Consider the following 19,647-nt stretch of genomic DNA (forward strand, 5'->3'; position numbering starts at 1 on the left):
TCTGTCTAGGTGTGCAGGCCCTGAGGAGTTTGGGGTTAAGACTTGGGTCTTGGGAGGTTCAGTTCTGAACCAGGTTGCAAGCTGCCTGTTATTTGTAAGGTAGCTTAGTGCTCTTTCCCTTCTGCCTCCTGTTCTCTGTGACTGAGCCCTTTGTGAGAATTTGACTCTTTATTTTGAGACTTACCTAAGATGTTTGAGATGTGCTGGAGGGGACAGGAAGAGGAAACTATTGGCCAACTGATAGGCCTTGAGAGAGGGAAGGTGTCTTTGCTTCTAAAATCTGGAGTCACCTTCATTTGTTTGCTGAGTCCTAACACAAACTCTCAATCCATGATTCTCTTGGAACATCTGATGAGCTCAGCGTAGGTCCCTTGGGGAGTTCTGTAACATCATCTTTTCCTGGTAGAAGGTGGTACCTTGAAATTTCTGGTGTTTCTACAATAAACTTTTATGTGATCTCAAACTGCTGTTTGGTCAGGAGATGAGTTATTTCTCCTTTAGTTTCTGCAGACCTCCGAAATTATTCATATTTTGGACGTAAATTTTATTATTATTTTTTTATTGTGTGAGTAATACACAATCTTGAAAAACCTTGCAGACATAATCTTACTGAACCTTAAAGTGACTAATCATTCAAAAGTCAGATGCACATTTGACAGGCATTTATTTAGCTCCTACTGTGTGGTAGCCAGAGCCCTAAGCACTGGGAATATGATGGTAAATGAATACATGTCTAAATCTGAAGGACACTGACAACTCAAATGATATAGGGGAGGGGAAAATTCAGTGGGAGGAGAAATCAGCGCATGTGCCCCAATGGGCATCCTAACTTGAGGATAGGAGCAGGGCTTATCTTGTGGACACAGGCAGACCCAACACAACAGGAGCAATGAGACCTTCAGCAGGTGTCAATGCTGGGGAAGGGAAGTCCCAACAGGTTCTTGGAGGGCTGGAAAGTGGAGCAGGGCTGGGGAACAGAGTTGAGGCAGGTGTGGGCAGGGAGTCAGAGAAAGGCCCTACAAACATTCTGTTCAGAGACTCAAAAGAGTCAGAAGAGACAGCTACACAGGAGAAACAGCTGGGGAGATGAGAGGATGAGTCCATTAAGCCAGTGGGGTCATGAGCATGGGCATCTTTCATCAATGCCCCTGAGGGAAGCATAGATGCAGAAATTTAAGAATAGAGCAAGTTAAGCTATCATCTCATCCTATGTGATATTTCTGAGTCCATGCAAAGAAGTCGCATAAAAGATATGACCTACTTTCTCATTCCCCGAAGGAGTACAGATGGAACTTGGATATGAGATTCACTCATACATGACTGCAACTCAGATTGATAAGACAGTGTGTTCTTAGGCACACCCTTACATTCTCTCCGAGAAGTTTCCCGGCCCTTCACCTGTCTTGGTGGCAGGCCTATGTTGAGGGGCGGGGCAGGAAAGGGAAAGGTGAGCAGAGGGGCTGCCTGAAGGGAAGGACAGAAGGAGCAGACCGATGCAATTTCTACACTTGAAATCAAAGACCAAGAGCATGAGGACAATGATGGGAAGACAGGGATAAACAGCCGTAGGTGTAAACATGATTTAAAGTGTTCGTTCAGCTGACAGTGACAACACATGAGCCAAAAGGGTGTGGTGGCTGCTGGGAACAGGCATGGGGACCAGGAAGAGAATACAGAGACTGCTTTGGCTCTTCTGCAGTTAGACACTCTGAGGGCATTACTAAATAGGAGCCCATCTGGAGGACAGTGGCCAGGATGGTGGTGGTGGTGAATCAGGCTACATGAAGTCAGTGGAAGGCCCTGGAGAAGAAGAGCAGTCTTTGGGGGAGATGAAATGGCTAACAGCCAAGATATGAAGAGCTTCTCTAGCAAAGAGGGGTTGACCCCAGCTGGTGGGAACTACAAAAGATTTGGTGCAATATAAGAAGCATCTTTTATTGGTCCTGAGATGAGAGAGGCCATGTGAGGGGTTAGCACATTTCAAGCAGAGGTTGGCTAACCATTCGGCAGGAGGTTGAGGGAGAAAGTGAAGGATAGGTGGGGATATATAGGGCAGCATTTCACCTCTTTGATGCCTTAAGAATTCATATGATGAAGCCTGATAAAAAAAAGGAAAAAACGGAATTCTACTCTCTATTTTATATTTGGGAAGATTAAGATCAGATGTCAGGGAAGGATCAAGTCATGGAAAGGCCAAAGGCGCTAGTCAGGATAGTAAAATGAACCCACGTTTTCTGGCACCACTAGAACTATTAAAGGGTGTGGATTTGATTACCCCTGGATTATACCTGTGTGTATGATGTTTATAGGGAATCTAAGTTGGCTCTGGGAAAAAATTTAAGGGCAAGGCCAACCGGAGGTCATTTTTCCCAACCTTCTTCTGAGTAGGAACTCGGATTATTCCAGAAAACATAGACCTGCCTTTTCTCTTCAGAAAACTTGACCATCTCAATCATGATCAAGAAGGAGGGAATCATGTGTCTGAATTCTAAGAATATTGGAACAGAGATTCCACAGTGCAGGGGCAAGAGAAATGAAGGCCAAGGAAAGAGGAATTAATCAAGGAGGATCTCAGAGTCTAAATGAGAAGTCTTGATGTGATATTCTGAGTCTGAGCAATGGGGACCAGCACTAAGACAGCAGAAGAATTCCTGGGACAAATAGTATTCTGTTACAGACAAGGAGCAATCTCATTGGGAGCAAAAAGCAATTAATTCTCTAGCCCTTAACCATATATAAAATGCTCTCACATGCATTATCTCACAATACATGATTCTCATTGGCCCTGGGAGAGCGCTGAGGAGACCATATGTGGGGGTTCTGTGGTCCTTCTAGGGACTATGGAGCACTCCATACCTGCTTCTGATTAGTGCTATTCCCACAAGGCAGATACTCAGAGGGAGACCAAGCAGGCCCATCCATTAATCAACAGAGGGGCAGCAGGAGGGAACATGGCATTCAGGCATCAGGACTCCCAGGGGAAGTTAGTCAGCTGCCCCTCCCTCTGAGAGGCATGGCAGGGCGGGGTGCTCTGGGAATCTAAATTTAATTCCACCAGTTTTTCATCTATATAGATTTTGATCTGGAGACATGGTAAACAGGAAGAGCAACCATTGGCTTAATAAAATTCCAACTCTGTCTGACCTAGGACAAAGTGTGCCTTTCTGGGCTGGGAAAGTCCTTGGTCTAAGGAAGTCTCTTAAGAATGTCACCTCATCTTCAATTACTGGCCAATTGGCCCAGGATGTGTCTTCAAATTTATGAGTTGTGTGCTTCGACAGTCAAGCTCAGTGTAGCCCCCATGATTTTGTTGGATCTGATACCCTGGTTTTATCAGCTTTCTGATCAGTCCAGAGAACTGTATGTCTTTGGTTTGATCCATGCTCTGTTATGAGGCTGAGCTGGGAACTTGGGATATTGGGAGGTTCTTGAGCATGGACGGTCAGTTCTGAATATGCCAGGGCCAGGTCTCAAAGACTTGTGGAGGGCTCTAAGAGTGTGGCCCAGCTTCCACACCTGTCCCAGTGTGCTTAGCCCTGGGGATAATCCCCAACCTGCAGAGCAGGCATTCCATAGTGGGAGTAGTTTCCATTCTAGCTTCACTTCCTTCTGCTTCAGGTGAGCTCAGCATTCCTTCCTGTATGTGATGGGCCCCTAGCTTCCCTGGTGCAGATTTATGGAGCCCCGAAGGCTTTCTCCCACAAGATGGCCTCCTTTCAAGACACTGAACTTCCTCTCTGGGTCTTTCCATGGTTTCTAGTGAAACGGGGGCTTGCTCTTAAACTTTTCCCGATTGTTAGATCATCTCTGGGTCTATCCAAGTGCGAGGGTAAAAAAGAATCCCTCCTCCTCTCTCTCTATCATCTATCACACGAGGAAAATTAGGCTCAGAGAGGGTAAATGGTCTGCCTAGGGTTGCACAGCTACAAATTTGCAGTCAGGAGTGGAGTCTGGGCTGGATGACACCATACCTCAAAGTAAGACAAACTGTACCTCCGTTTTCTACATGCTTATCTGTGGCTTCCTCCTTTCTGGCCTCTACTCTGCTCTAGCACTGCTAGTGAGTGACTTCTGGAGGCCTCTTCCTTTGCTATCTGTCCTAAATAGGCTGCCCCTAGCTCTGCACCTCTCCCTTCTTCCTACGCTGGCTGCCAGCTTTCAAGATCTTACCCCGCCTCCCCATTGTTTGTGATTTTCCTTTACGCCTCCAAGGTTTTAGCTCTCCTCACTCCCCTGAAATTTCCTTCTCCCACGTTCTTGGTGGAGTCCCGCAGGGCTGGGTGGCTTGTCATTGCATGATTTTCTTTAATTCTTTTCTCAGTACCATCCCTCAAAAAGCTCTCAAAACCTCACCACACCTGCCCTTGTCCCTGCTGTGGCCTGACTGTGGCAGCCCCACCTCCATGATCGATTCTGGAGGTGTGTGTGTAGGTCCTTGGGGTTGGAGGTACACTGGCTCTCTGTTATCCATCACTGATAGGGATACCTCTCAAGTGCAGGGGACCATGTGGAAGGCTGGTGAAAGACGGGGCGCTGGGAGAGCCCTCGAAGATATGGAGGACTTAGTCTTGCTTTTAAAAACTTACAGAGCGTCTACGGCCATGCCACCCTGAACATGCCCGATCCTGTCTGATCTCGGAAGCTAAGCAGGGTCGGGCCTGGTTAGTACATGGATGGGAGACCACCTAGGAAGACCAGGTGTGGTAGGTGTTAAAAAAAAACCTTACAGAGCAATCGAGGGACTGGCAAACACACACACACACACACACACACACACGTGCACAGATGTGAAAATGAGCCGATTGATAGATAAGTATGCACTTGAATTTGGCACAACTGAAATTAGAAAAAGAAACCAGTAGAGCAACGGAGTGGTGTTAATCAAGGAAAGCTCCCTGGAGGAGACAGCCTGTTCACTGCCTGGTAGAGCAGAGATGTAGGTATTTGCCCTCAACGCCTGACAAACCAAAACCAGATTCTGGCCCAAATGCTCAGGAATTGAAACTTTAGCTGCCTCAGAGACAGGTTGTAACCTAGGTAAGAGTTTGAAGAGAGTTGCCAAGGCAATTAGAAGGGAGTTGCCAAGGCAACCGGAAGGCCTTTCAGAGAATAGAAGAGGAGAAGATGGCTTGGAGAGGAACAGAGAAAAAGGGAAGAAGAGGACTGAATAGTCTCATCAAAGCATGGGAGTGAAAAAGTCAAGGTGTAAGACTTGGTGAGAGAGTGATCATGAAAGATGTAAGTGATGCAGGTAGTGGAACAGACCGATGACAAGGGAATGCGCATGGGAGGAAGACAGGCACGTGCTTGGAGTTTGACAAACTTGGCTTGTCAGTTATCACCTGGGGGAAACTGGGCACCTATTTATGAACCTAAGATGGCTTTTCTTTAAAATGGGGTTAATAACTACCACTTTGTTAACTTTTTGTGATGTTTAAATGACTTTTAGCTCCTTGAACGTGGTTGTTGCCCATAGATAAGGCCTCTTTGCTCTTTTATTTTGCATGTATTTTGCCTTTATTTTATAAATTCAGAGTACACAAATAAGCCAAGAATAAGAGTGTGTGGTTAACATTTTTCTCCCATTTTAATATCACCACACACCCTGCAAGTCCTGGGGACAGCACAGGATGTGATGAGCTTGGTTTTTTTCAGGCCTATTGGGCTGCCTCAAAAGTAACTAGTGGAATGAGAATAGAAGTTTGATTCAGGAATTGGAGGATTCTCAAGCATTGATTGTGTGATTTGAGGATATTTTTTGACTTCCTTTGGTCTGCCATCTCACTTCTTTGATAGGCAGGTGGGAATTTTCTGTGATTCTCTGTGTACTTATTTATGGGAACCAGTTCTAGTTGCCTGTCTTTGAGCCTCTTCTCTTCTCCAGTTCAGGAGGGAGAACACTTGAATTGAAATCAGAAAACTCAGGTTTTAGTCCCAGATGAGTCTTTTCCTAGCTGGAGTGTTTAAGCAAGTCGTTTAATCTCTCTGATCTTCAGTTTTCTGTTTTGTAAAATGGGTTGAAAACAGCTTGACTGCTTAGTTCTCAGGGCTCTTGTTGGAATAGTGTTCGTGCATGTTTTTGGTGAGCTGAACTATGCAAATGTATGCCTTCTTGTTCCTTCTAGTTCTTGTGTCTCTTCCTCCTCATGGTAGCAACAAGAGTAAGTCTTGCAGCTCTGTAAATTGTCTATTTATTACCTGACCATCCACCTCTTTGATTTTTCTCTTGATCAATTTCTTAGTTTGAGGATGGCAGCACAAATCACTGCAAAGATCTGTTGTTGGCTGGCAGAGGTGAGAGAATGAATACACATATGCACGCACATACACATGCATACATATATGCACACCTGTCCAAAAAGCTAGAAGGAATCAATTGGGAAGAGTGATATTTGTCATGAGGGAGTATGCTGATCTAGAAGATGATTTGGCAATAGTCATTACCACACCAAGACCATCCCAGGTTCCATTGTTCCTAGTCAGAAACAAGATCTGAATTACTCATTCCCTATAGAGATGGTTGGTTTAGCAGCCCAAGGATGTTGGTGTTAAGACAGTTTCAGACAACAATGCCATGGAGATGGCAGGGAAGGAGAGGAGCAGTGGAGAAGTGAGGAGCACTTTCTGAAAGAGAATGTAGAGCAAAAACTGTGAGAGAAGAAGAGAGACAAGTCTCAGTGGCTGGAGAGGACTGACACTTATTTGTCTTGGTTCAGAAGCCGGGCAACAAGACCGGATAGTCTCCACAGACTGTCCTTCTCCTGCATATTTTGTATTCCACAGTGGAGATCACCCACACAGGACTATGATTTACCACTTAAAGATGCTTGGAGCTAGCTGAAGCTAGCTCTGGCTTCTCCTCACTGAATCTTCAATTCTGTGTTTATATGCAAGTGTGAGGAGCATGCCAGGCTCCTAAGAAGTCTCAGAATAAACATCTCAATGCCACTACTTCGCATTAAGATTGATCAAGTGCTATTCTCCAGGAAGGCTCCTGGAGTTTCCTGGCCTTTCACATTGCATGCTGGGTAATTTTGCATCCGAATGGAAGCATAATCTCCCCATGAACTCTGCACCTCCAATCTCCCCTCTAAGAGCAAATCAAAGAAACATTTTCCAAGCACTTGCATGTGTCTGGAGCCAAGGATTCAAAGGAATAAAATGGACCTTCTGCCTTTGATTTCTCTGCAGTGGGACAACTTCTTATGCTGTCTGGCTTTACACAGAGTGGCAGCACACCCCGAATTTAGTTGCTGTACTGTCATATACAACATGCTAGTTTGGATTTTGTACACTGTAGCTCAGCATCCATGGTTCAAATCTCAGCCACACCACTCACCATCTAGGTAAACATGGGCAGGCTATTCAAACTCTGTGCCTCAGTTTCCTCATTTAAAAAATGGGTAGCATAATAGCATCTATCTCAAAGTTGTGAAAAGTAGGTAAATTAATACCTATAAAATATGCAGAACAATGCCTGGTACATGGTCAGTTTTTGATATGTTAGTTATTGTTATTATTATTATTATTATGATTACTATTACTGTTACTATTGCCATTACTCTTGTCCAGAAATAATTTTAGCTTCTCAAATTAGGCTTTCCAGACTCCCTTCCAAATCTACATTCATCTCTCTTAATAGTCTAGTATAAGTTTTGAACCACCTGTCAAGTCTTACCTCCACCCCTTTGCTTTACAAAATATATGAAATAGCTTCTACCTGTTCATCCCAATTCTCTATGTGCTTTCTCAACGGGCATTTGCATGCTTTTGTTTGTACCTGTTTTCCGTTGCTGGTGTCTCTGTCTTCTGCCCTGGTCCATCTTGGAGGAAAAGGAGGAACTGGAAAACTTAGAAAAGAACACGTCTTTCCCTTCTGGTCTTTCCAGATCACTTACCAATCTATCCTGTTTGAAGACAGCTTCTCTTCCTCTAATAGTAATACAGTGTATTTATAAAGCTAACATTTAATAAAAATAACTTCTTTTGATTGTTCATGTATTAAAGCTCTGACTTCATGTCAGGAGGTAAAACTTGGTGAGCTCTAGAGTTTGGAGGGCTGATCTCAGAAATGGGCTAAAGAGCTCCTGAGATTCAAGCTTGGGGAACTGCATCTGCCATGCCCAAGGAGAGAGAGTCTTAGTAGCTTACAAGGGCAAGGCAAGAATGGAAACTTGCATATCTTTGTGACAAGTAGTTATGAAATCTTATCAAGAAGCACCAGGTGGTAGATGTGGGGTCCTACTTTCCCAAAGTCGCAAGCACTTGAAGAGAGATTTTGTCTGATAATATGATTACCACACTAACGATTTTGCATGCACAGCAATTTTGAGAACCATCCTGGCAGCAAGGTGTGTAGTGTTATTGTAACTCATAAAAATCTTGTATGCCTGCAGGCAAGCCAAACCTGCATCCCGCTGACTCTGGGACCAAGCCCAATCCCTCCCTTTATATAAGGGGAAGTCTCTGTGCTTGGGGTAGAGGAGTGTTAGCTCCTTTCCTTCTCTACTTTGCTCCTATTCTTTCTAAGTCAACATGAGTCGACCCTTTAGTTCCAGGTCTGGGTACCGGAGTGGAAGAAACTTCAGCTCTGGGTCTGCCGGGGTGGTCAGCTTACAGCGCAGGACCACTAGCAGCAGCGTGCGCTCTAGCGGAGGAGGTGGCGGGAGATTTTCAGGTGGAAGATGTGGTGGGGGTGCTGGTGGTGGCTTTGGAAGTCGGAGTCTCGTCAACCTTGGTGGCAGTAAAAGCATTTCCATCAGCGTGGCTCGAGGAGGTGGACGAAGTGGTTTTGGTGGTGGTTATTGCGCCGGTGGCTTTGGGGGTGGTGGTTTTGGTGGTGGTGGCTTTGGGGGTGGTTTTGGCAGTGGTGGTTTGGGTGGTGGCTTTGGAAGTAAGGGTGGTTTTGGTGCAGGTGGTTTGATTGGAGGAGGTTTTGGGGGTGGTTTGGGGCCTGTCTGCCCCCCCGGTGGCATACAGGAAGTCACTATCAACCAGAGCCTTCTGCAACCCCTTAATGTGGAGATTGACCCTGAGATCCAAAAAATAAAGTCTCAAGAAAGGGAGCAGATCAAATCACTCAACAACCAATTTGCCTCCTTCATTGACAAGGTGAGTTTATCTACTCAGTGCATCGGGAGAGCTTCCCCTGGTCCATTTGAGATTGACACAGCCAAGACATATTTTGAGTTTGAGCCTCAACTTTTGCCGTTCAGATGATTAAAAGGGTATTTTGTGGAATCGTCGTATAGAAGATATGTTAAAAGTATGTTTGTAAGTGATGCTAATGACTAAAATTTCTCGGACAAAGAGGTCTGTAGTCTATAAAAATGTGCTAATTTGACATCACTTTGATGTGTTTTTCTGTTAAGCATTTTATTTTATTATTAGTTTAAAAACCTTGACAAGTTTTTTTTTTTTTTTTTTTAATTCAGCTCTTGAGCTGAATTGGGACTCGCATATGTTGAATGAACATGTCAGAAATGGGGCTACCTCAACCTTCTAGGGTGCAAATGAGAGCCCTGGGAAGGTCTTTCTAACTGTAAAAAGGGAGTTGAGTGTAAACAGAGTGCTATGGATATTGTAGTGGAAAGTATACAGTCATTGCCAAACATCTGTTGCCTGCCCTCTGAGAATTTTACATTGTTACCAGATCAGCATTGAGTTTTTTTTTTATACTTGGATTTCCAAGTATCAGCTCTAGAAAAATATGTAAATCATTTTTTACTTTTTGCTTAATCATAAATAATGTCAACTCGAGTTATTCACAATAGATTTGGAATTCAATTTTGGATTTCCCCAATATACTTTTGAACTGTGTGTACGCTCAGAGAATGCAAACCAATTTTTATGGTAATCTACCTAAAAAAAAGGAAAATAAATCTCTTAAGTGTCATGTATCTATTTCAAAGTGTAATTGCACTAATTTTTTGTGCTTTGCTATTTAGTTTTTGTGTAACTACCCTCCTAAAGTTCTAACTGAAATAGTACTATAATTGCCATTCACAGGGAAAGTAAAACTTTACTGAATTAACAGTGAGTTGGGTTTTGTTATGAAAATGATGTTAACTTGATTGTCTTCTTCCTATTTTTGTGTTTGTTATGGCCAGAAAAACAGGAATTGAAGTTCTTTTCGAAGTGAGGTATGGGTATTGCAGTGTGGTAACCCTAGTGCTCAGTGGACGAAGAATTCCACTTCTGCACCAGTGGATGATGAGCCTTGTGTTTTTAGGTGAGGTTCCTGGAGCAGCAGAACCAGGTGCTGCAAACAAAATGGGAGCTGTTGCAGCAGATGGATACCTCCACTAGGACCCAGAACTTAGAGCCCTACTTTGAGTCATACATCAACAATCTTAGAAAGAGATTGGACCAACTGAAGAGTGACCAGTCTCGGATGAATTCGGAATTGAAGAACATGCAAGACTTGGTGGAAGATTACCGGAACAAGTAAGGAAAACAGGCTGGGCAATTCCCAACTTTTGTTCTAAAATATTTCCAAAATGGGGCTACCTCAACCTTCTAGGGTGCAAATGAGAGCCCTGGGAAGGTCTTTCTAACTGTAAAAAGGGAGTTGAGTTTCCATTTCCAGAAAGTGGCAAGCTAAGACTATGAACAATGCGTTACAATGGCTTGTCTTAAGTTATAGGCAAATCAATTTGGCATTTTCAGAAATCTTCGTCTCAGAAGTTGGAAACAGTTTAATGGTTTTATTGCTCAGAAGAAAGGGATGGTCAAGGTGTCCTAGGCTAGTAATAGAAAAGCAATGACAGGCCATGCCAATTTTAGTCTAGAAATTGGAACTTCGGGCCTCGCCTTCTCTGAATTCACTTCTGATTTCCTTTCAGGTATGAGGAAGAGATCAACAAACGGACAAATGCAGAGAATGAATTTGTGACCATCAAGAAGGTGAGTAAATTCTGTAGAATGGACCTTCAATAAATAATAAAAGAGGGTCTCCAATGACTAAGCAGAAATAAGTCATGATGTGGAGAACCAGGGCCTGATGAATAGCTGAAGTAGTTTTTTCCCTACATTATTATGGACCTGGACTTATCCAGGCACTCTGCTTCTCCAGATCCCTCAGTATTTCATGCAGTAAGCGAGGAGGCAAGTTCTCAGCAAGTCAGGCAAGCTTCTTTGTGATTGTGATCCCAGGGGTGGAGCGATTTAGGGACTGTGATCCATCTGCAATATAAAGGTGTGGAGTAGACCCCAAACAGCTTTTTTACTCGGAAAATCCCCTCACAGCTGTTGAGAGGGACTTGTCCTGGAAAGACTGACTTCATGATGTCTCTTATTCCCCTAGGATGTGGATGCTGCTTATATGACCAAGGTGGACATTCAAGCCAAAGTGGACAATTTGCGTCAGGAAATCGATTTTCTCACAGCACTCTACCAAGCGGTGAGTCCTCCAATTTCAACCACTTTTACCAAATGGAGAACTTTAAAGCCTGAACCTTCCACTATCCAGAAGAATAGAGATAGATCTTCCATCTCCTGCCCCTTCCCCCCATCCCCTGTCTAAGGTGCTTTTTTTTTCTTTTCTTTTCTTTCCTTTTTTTTTACACTCACTTAAGTGTCGCTGAACTAATATGTCTTGCAGGAGCTGTCTCAGATGCAGACTCATATCAGTGAAACCAATGTCGTCCTGTCCATGGACAACAACCGCAACCTGGACCTGGACAGCATCATTGCTGAGGTCAAGGCCCAGTACGAGGAGATCGCCCAGAGGAGCAAGGCCGAAGCTGAGGCCCTGTACCAGACCAAGGTGAATGCGCTGTTTGTCTGGCCACGTTTCTTAAATGTCTTGTCTTTCTATTCTGTGTTTTCTCTAATATTTGTGCGCATGAGCCATAGTGCACTCTGCCATATCTAATTGACTTGATCCACCATCTTTAGTATGAAGAGCTCCAGGTCACTGCTGGCAAACATGGGGATAATTTGAAAACGTCAAAGATGGAAATTTCTGAGCTGAATCGGATTATCCAGAGACTTAGATCTGAAATTGACAGTGTCAAGAAGCAGGTATTTGCTTCCTCCTTCTACTGCTTAGCTCTATGGGATGGGGAAGAGGGGACCCACAAGTAATTAATTGGAGGACACTTTTCTACTTTTGAATCTTACAGTCCATATCATGGTTATCTTATTATTCCTAGTTCTTTTGGTGACTATATTGGTTTCCAGAATTCAGCCATCATGCTGGGTTCTCTTTAAGGAAACTTACAAAAATGACCTTGTAGAGAAATAGAAATGATGGTCATGAGTGATCTAGCCCATGACCCAAAGTGAGACTTAAGATGTGGTGAGTGAGAGGAAAGGCAATCAGGAGGTTTCAGGGTAAGCCTTTAGAAGAATGTCAAGGAGTGGAGGAGACTTGACTCATGGCCAAGAGAGGCTGCTGCATTGCCTTCAAGAGATTTTGAGGAAGTCAATATGATGATATGTTATCTGGAGGCAGGTGAATGCATGAGATAACTTAAGCTCTCATGGTGGAGTACTGGCCTCACTGGGGTGGAGAGATCAATTTGAAATAAGAAGGTCAAGGTGGAATTAGATAATAAGAGAGTACATCATGTGTTGGATTCTCCTTTCTCAGATTTCTGGGCTGCAGCAGTCCATCAGCGATGCTGAGCAGCGTGGTGAGAATGCCCTCAAAGATGCCCAGGGCAAGCTGAATGAGCTGGAAGACGCCCTGCAGAAGGCCAAGGAGGACCTGGCCCGCCTGCTGCGTGACTACCAGGAGCTGATGAACACCAAGCTGGCCCTGGATATGGAGATTGCCACCTACAGGACCCTTCTGGAAGGAGAGGAGTGCAGGTGAGAAAGGGACCCTGGGCTCTTTGTCCACTTCTTATGTGCTTCCTCCCATTGCAAGCTGACTGCTGTTGAAGGTACAGACGTGTGACTGCAGCTTATTCTGTGTATGGGGAAAGGAAAGCTACATGGTACAAGAGGAAAGACTTAGCTTCACTTTGGGAGCTAGAGCCCTCCACTTTTCTTTATAGTGGGCTCTAGTGTCTCCGTGAAGTACTTTGAGATGGAGCAATTTATTCTTTATCTGGGCTGGCTCAGATGTCGTCTGGCTAATGTCAGTGCTTTTAGAAGTAACCCACATTAGCTGCAAGACTTTTCTAATTTATACAGAGGCTCCCTGATGGTGAGAAAAAATGACAGAGGTTTGGGAAGTCAGAGGGGACTGGTTTAGGTTTCAGATCAAGGAGGAGCTGCAGACAGGGAGCCATGGGATGGCTGAGAGAGCTTGGGGAAGTGGTTTGTGAAGCTGGAGAGTGATGATGGGTTGGCTTTTTCTTCTTCTACAGGATGTCTGGAGAGTGTGCCCCCAACGTGAGTGTGTGTAAGTACAAGCCTATTTCTCAGGGGCCTGTGGAGGTTTTACTGGGTTGGAAAGGGAGCTGTGGTTGAAGATAACCGAGCGTCCTTGTCCCTTTGCAGCTGTGAGCACCAGTCACACCAGCATCAGTGGAGGTGGCAGCCGAGGTTTTGGCTCAGGCGGCGGTAGCTACGGCACAGGAGGTGGCAGTAGCTACGGCACCGGAGGTGGCAGTTACGGCTCTGGAAGCGGCAGCTACGGCTCAGGAGGTGGCGGCGGCGGCGGTGGCAGTAGTGGGGGACACAGAAGTGGTTCTGGAGGGGGTGGCGGCAGCTCTGGCGGCAGGGGTTCTGGCGGCGGCGGGAGTTCCCGAGGCAGCTTCGGCGGCTCCTCGGGAGGCTGGGGATCCAGCTCTGGGGGCACCAAGACCTCTGGTGGCAGTTCCAGCGTGAAGTTTATTTCCACCAGCTATTCCCGAGGCTCCAGATAAAGAGATGCTCTTTATCCTGTTAGCGCTTCCTCTCCATTTCTACCAAATATGTTTGGCAAGACCAAAGTCAATTGCCCCAGCCTTATTGAAGAAAAAAGCTGCCATTACTTTTATTGGTTCATCATATCTCCCCAGCTCTTTCTTTTCTGCTCTGCTTCCCAAAGTAGTTTTTAAATCTTTGGTCACCTCGGTCCCCCACTATGACCCTGCTTTGTGCTTTGCCTCAGAAACAGTTTAGCCATCACCACTACACACAATACATTTCAAAGCACCTCCTAAGTCAGCCAGAGGAGGGCTGGTTAGACGCAGGTCCTCTTTCACGCACGGAGTGCGCATGCTCTGGACAGCTCCTTAATATTCTATATCTTGCAACCAGCTCTGTGCTGTTTTGGTTTTGTACATATGGTGTAAGCAAGTTCATTGTCTTTTTTGGAGAGGTCTTAAACTCTCATTTCCTTGTGTTTCTGCAATAAACTGCATTTGAAATTCTCTATGAGTCTCAAACTCCTTTGTACACAGCATAGTCTATCCTGGATGGGTGCTTCGTGGGAGGGAAAGAAGACCCTAGAGCTACAAGGCATATGGGGGAGTTGAGACACAGTAGATGAAATTCTTATTCTTGTTCTTTCTATCCACCATCATGCTGTCCAGACTCTCATATGAGTCCCGACAGGAAGCAGCTCTGGAGAAGGGGTGACGGGGAAGAGGGATAGAATATACCAAGTTGTACTTACAAAATACTCTTGTTGATCTATGCTATTTCTCTCAGCTCTGGTTGACAATGGAGCTAGGAATATTTTTCTTAATTGGAAGCTAAAAAAACTGATCCTTAGAGAAGCTGACTGATTTTTTCATGGTCATAGAACCACTGGGAAGCTGATGTTCATTTGTTCCTTAGAGCAAGTATCTGCTGAGTGGCCTAGAGACCAAAAAGCAGTGCTACAACAGCCAGATGATGATGATGATGATGATGATGATGATCATCATCATCATCATCATCACCATTATCATTAAAATTAGCACTCACCTAATGCTTACTATGTGCCAATCATCTTATATAATTTTTACTATAATTCCCATGAGGAAGGGCATTATTATCCTCATTTTAGAGAAAATGAAACTGAGGCCAGAGAGGTCTATAACTTGTATATATTAACACAGAGCTAGTAAATGGTGGTGGAAAGATCCAAACCCAGGTATATCTGAATCCAAATATCCATGCTTCTGGCCACTATGCTATCCCATTGTACTACTTTACAAGTAGAGGCTACATGTCCACAAATGAACTTCTTAGATTAAGCAGAGCCTTGGATAGTGTCCTGAAAAATAGGGGAAATGGATCTCTAGCTCTCCATTACTACTCTCCATTCTTGAACTCCCTAGGCCAAGTCTGTATTCTGACTGTAGTAGCTGGCCCTGTGTTACCCACACCCCTCTCATCACTGGCAGTTCCACATGAACGATTACTTTTCCATGCAATACTTTCCTCTCCTCTCATTGCCAAACTTCTTCCCAACAACTTGATCCAAAGTTTAATCTACTGTGGTTTAAGGAACAGGCAAAGGAAAATAATCCACAGTTTACAGGATGTGTGGATCCTGTGACAAATCATGTGACCATTCTGAGCCTCAGTTTTCTTGAAGGTGAAATGGGGATAAGAATATTTATCTTTAGATATCAAGAAGATAAAAATAAATAATATGAAAATGCTTTGTGAACTGTAAATGTGTTATACAGAAGTAGTTAAGTGAAACTAAAAGGGAGTAACAAAGAAGTAGAAAGCAGTGGCTGGCTTTTAGGACCGCCAAGGAGGGAAGTAACTTGACATGGTCACTGTGGCCTAGGGCCAACTCTGTCGGGACATGAAATTGATTTTCTTAATGCACTCAAGTTGAATCTGCTCTGGAAGACATATTTGTGAATCAAAAACATGAGAAATAAATGTGTTAAATAGAATGTTCATGTGTTTTCTAGTGGGGAAACCTATACTTGCAGAGACTGAAATATCATCCTGTTATCAAGGTATCCAGGAAACTGAATTAGTCAAAAAAAGCAGATTTAGAACGGTGGGAGTTGGGTGGCCTTGAAGGGAAAGATGGTTTACCAGCTCTGTGGGAGAGCTGACCTCTAGGGCTGCCAGATACAGCACCTGGGACACTATTGAACGAAGAGTGATGTATTCTAGTACCTTGACATACATTTTCTAAATTCTTTCTTACAGTACAACTTTCTTTACCACCACATTTCAGTATTGAGAATACCTGTTCATCTTGTTTGGACTTGAGTTTTCTTGGTAAGGTCAGACATGAAACAGAGAACAGTATAATTTACAGTGAAACGTATCAAAACTTATAAGGTCATAAAGACTAAATGAAAACACTGTGTAAGTCAGTATATAATGTAGAACTAAATTGAATAAATTCAAGTGCCCAAATGAGTTAGTATTAGAAAGACAGTAAAGGAAAAATCTGGATTCGATTCAGTTCAACAAATATTTCCTGCACACATACCATGTGTCAGGGATAAGGCCAAACACTGAGGTACTATGATGAGTATGACATGGATTAGTTCTCAAAGAGCTTAGAGATTAGGGTATTGGGGAATATGTAAACACATTGTTACAAGGCACATGGCCCACACAATGATAAAAACGCATATAAGGCATAGAAATGGTACATATGTTTATGAGGGTTATTAAAAGTGATGCTTGGCAGGGTTTTAGAGGATAAATAGGAGTTTTACAGGCAGAAAAGGACATTATAGGTATTAAGAAAAATATAGATAAAGACTTGGATGAGTGAAATTCACAAAGCATTTGGTTATCTGAAGGAACATGAAGTTAGTGACAAGAAATAAGAGTAAAGAGTTAGTCAGATCCAATCAAGAAGTGTCTTGTAGGCACTCAATGGAGTCTGGCCTATAGTTTGTGAGTCAGAAGTCCTCAGATGACGTTTGGGGACCTATCGGCTTATTACAACCTTAATTTCAGCCCTGTATACTGGGCTAATGGGAGACAGAAGGGTTGCCTTACAGTTAGTGGAATAAGAATTGAGCATGAGCCACAATTCGTCTTGTACTTGAGTATCTCCTAAGAAATCTGGCCTGCCTATGGGACATCTGCTTATGGAAATATCATTTTTTAAGGTATTTTATGGCTGAAACAATTGTGATAGGTGAGGAAGAGCCAGTAAAGGGATTGAATAAGAGAGTGACATGGTCAAATTGATATTTTAGAGGGATCATTCAGGTCAAATTGGAGGGGCCCATGTTGGAGTTAGGAAGATTTGTTAGGAGATTATTGCAAAAATTCAGGCAAAAGATAATCAAAGCTCGCACTTTAGTTCAAGTCCTTAGTGGTGGTAGTGGCTAGAAATGAGGCTGAGGATATACATTCTAGAGATAGTTAGGAGTCAAATCATCAGGAGTTGGTGATGGATTGAATGCTGGGTGGGTGGGGTGGGTGGTGGTAAGAAAAGGGAAGAGCCAAGGGCGGCTCCACGTTCCTGGCTTGGGTAATAACAGAGAATACAGCAAGAGGGCTTGTGGGGGAGAAACGATGAGTTAGTTCTTTTGAGGTTCCTGTGCTCTATCCATGTAACCATTGGGGCTAGAGGTGTAAACTGAAGAGTCACCAAAATTTGAAAGTTAGAGTAAACCAACAGATTACTCAGGAAGAAGGAGCTGAGAGGGGATTGCAGAGAATTTCCAGTGGGAAAGCCAGAAATACATGGAGCAGCTTGCTCAAATAAAGAAAATTTAAAAGACATGAGACCAGTGATAATTCTTCAGAGGCCATTCAGCCAAGATACTGAGGTCCCCCCAGATCTGGTGATGACGTCTCAAAATCTTAGACTCCAATATTTCACCCTTGGCTGCCTGATGTAGATGTGAGGCTTGGTGCTTATTTAAGTAATCACATTCAGAAGGAGGGAAATCCACAAGTACAACTGTGAGATAAAAATTCTCCTATCCCCCGCACTGAGATCCCTATCTCTGTGGCAACCATACTTTCTTGGCATCTAGGCATGTGTAAGCAAAACTGTACATATATATTTATTCTCCTTTCTCAGATGTCCTGCCACCCTGGCCTTCCCACCCCAGAAGACTTGACTATCTCTTCTCCATTGGGATTTGAATTGCATGTTCTTCAGCAGATAAGCCTTTTGGAATCTGGCCGTGGCTTCTGCTTATATGCCACAGCCTATGACCCAGTAAGCCTTTCTTAACTTTAAAATATCAGCGCACACCTTTTCTCCCTGGGTCTAAATCCTTGTGTATCCCTCTTTGAGTCTCAGCTGGAAGGACAGAAGTCCTCCCTCCATTCATTGGCCAACAAAGACTTAGGGCTCTCTTTGGGCCTTTCTTCTTTGAATGACTGCAGTGTTAGTTTGGTGGCCAGTCTTCCTTCCATAACTGGTCAAAGTTTCTTTCCATAACTGTATGGCTCTTACATAGGCACCTCTCTAATAGAGCTCTGGGATTCATCTAACTCTAGAGAAGAACAAACTTTCCACTTTCTCCCCTCCCCCACACTAATTGCCTCCTCTTTCATAATTCCAAGATCAAGACAATCACTTAGTGCCCTTAGGAAAACAGCAGAATTCAGCAACTCTTTTTGCAACCCTTGCTTCTCAGATCCTCATTCAGTTTAGTTTAATACCACCATGCCACTCCTTCTCTTGGGGAAGGGTCTTCACTAGTCTCAGGGGCTGTTCACTAGCTCATAGGAGAGAGAATCCCAAAAGGCAATTTTGAATGGGACCCTATGGTTTTGCATGAAATTATAGAAACTAAATCCCCAGGACAGACTTGACTGGAATGGGGACCTTCTGTTTGTCCCTTGGAGGGACTATGGGGAAGTCTCATACAACTGCCTGGTTCTATCAAAAACACGTGTGTAAATCTTAACAGGGAGTTTATGGTCTTTGATGAAGGTTTCTTTTGAAAAAGAATATTCGTTCTTTAGGTCAGTAATTGTAAAGGTATGAGTCTCATTGACTTCTGTTTTATAATAAAAATTGAAGTAATAATACCTTTTACTGTCAAGAAAAAAACATAGATAGTATACCTTACAATCACATATGATTGAAAAATGTCAACACAATGCCTTAACTGCAATATTAAGGAGACACAAAAGGGAAAAAACTGGTAATAACATTATACAGATTTCATTTTGTCAGTTCTCAGGCAGGACCATATTAGAAGACATAATGAAGCATCAGTTATTTGCACTGACAGGTGGAATTACCATGAGTTTAATTAGCTACAAATGCAGGTTGATGCAGGTATGCTGTATTGGCAACTTAAATACAATGAGCAACTTTGCCTTTGACAACACAATTTTCCAAAATTTAAAAACCCTTGTAAGCTTGCTAATGAAAAGAAATATAGCCTTCTCTTGATGTACACAGTAGTTGCATTTCTCAGCAACTCAATATATCTGAAAACTGAGCAAAAATTCCTGTGTGTGTATCTAATATGAAATTGGGTTCTGGATTGAACCATTATAAATGATGGAGCTTTCAAAAGTTGTGCAGGAGGTTGAGCATAATCTGGATCCTGCTCACCAAATGTCAGTAAATGCCACTGCCTGCCCCGCCCCACCATATGACAGAGACAAGCAAGAAATGTCTCCATAGAATTCCAAAAGATCCCTTTGGCAGTACTTATGCTTTGGGATATTTTGTGGCTGGGGACATTTTTAGAGCATCCAGGGGAGACTATGAGGCACATATTTTCAGGTGTATGCTTTTCTCTGTGTGTGTACGCATGTGCGTGTGTGTGTGCTGAGGTGGAGAGGTTGTAGAAAGACTATATCTCCATCTGA

The 19,647-nt window shown here is 43.5% G+C and overlaps 1 protein-coding gene and 1 pseudogene across 1 annotated transcript; both read left to right on the forward strand.

The window, feature by feature from the left end:
- The first annotated feature begins 4,591 nt into the window (after nucleotides 1-4,591).
- On the forward strand, nucleotides 4,592-4,710 carry LOC111729742 (annotated as a pseudogene).
- Nucleotides 4,711-8,479: 3,769 nt separating this feature from the next.
- On the forward strand, nucleotides 8,480-14,176 carry KRT1 (keratin 1). Its single transcript, XM_011375863.1, has 9 exons — nucleotides 8,480-9,111; nucleotides 10,232-10,446; nucleotides 10,845-10,905; nucleotides 11,306-11,401; nucleotides 11,603-11,767; nucleotides 11,899-12,024; nucleotides 12,596-12,816; nucleotides 13,320-13,354; nucleotides 13,453-14,176. Exons 1-9 carry the CDS (start codon nucleotides 8,536-8,538, stop codon nucleotides 13,818-13,820), a joined length of 1,863 nt encoding a protein of 620 aa, XP_011374165.1. The 5' UTR covers nucleotides 8,480-8,535; the 3' UTR covers nucleotides 13,821-14,176.
- The last annotated feature ends 5,471 nt before the right edge of the window (nucleotides 14,177-19,647 follow it).

Source organism: Pteropus vampyrus, unplaced genomic scaffold (assembly GCF_000151845.1).
Source record: "Pteropus vampyrus isolate Shadow unplaced genomic scaffold, Pvam_2.0 Scaffold276, whole genome shotgun sequence".
NCBI classification, from domain to species: domain Eukaryota; kingdom Metazoa; phylum Chordata; class Mammalia; order Chiroptera; family Pteropodidae; genus Pteropus; species Pteropus vampyrus.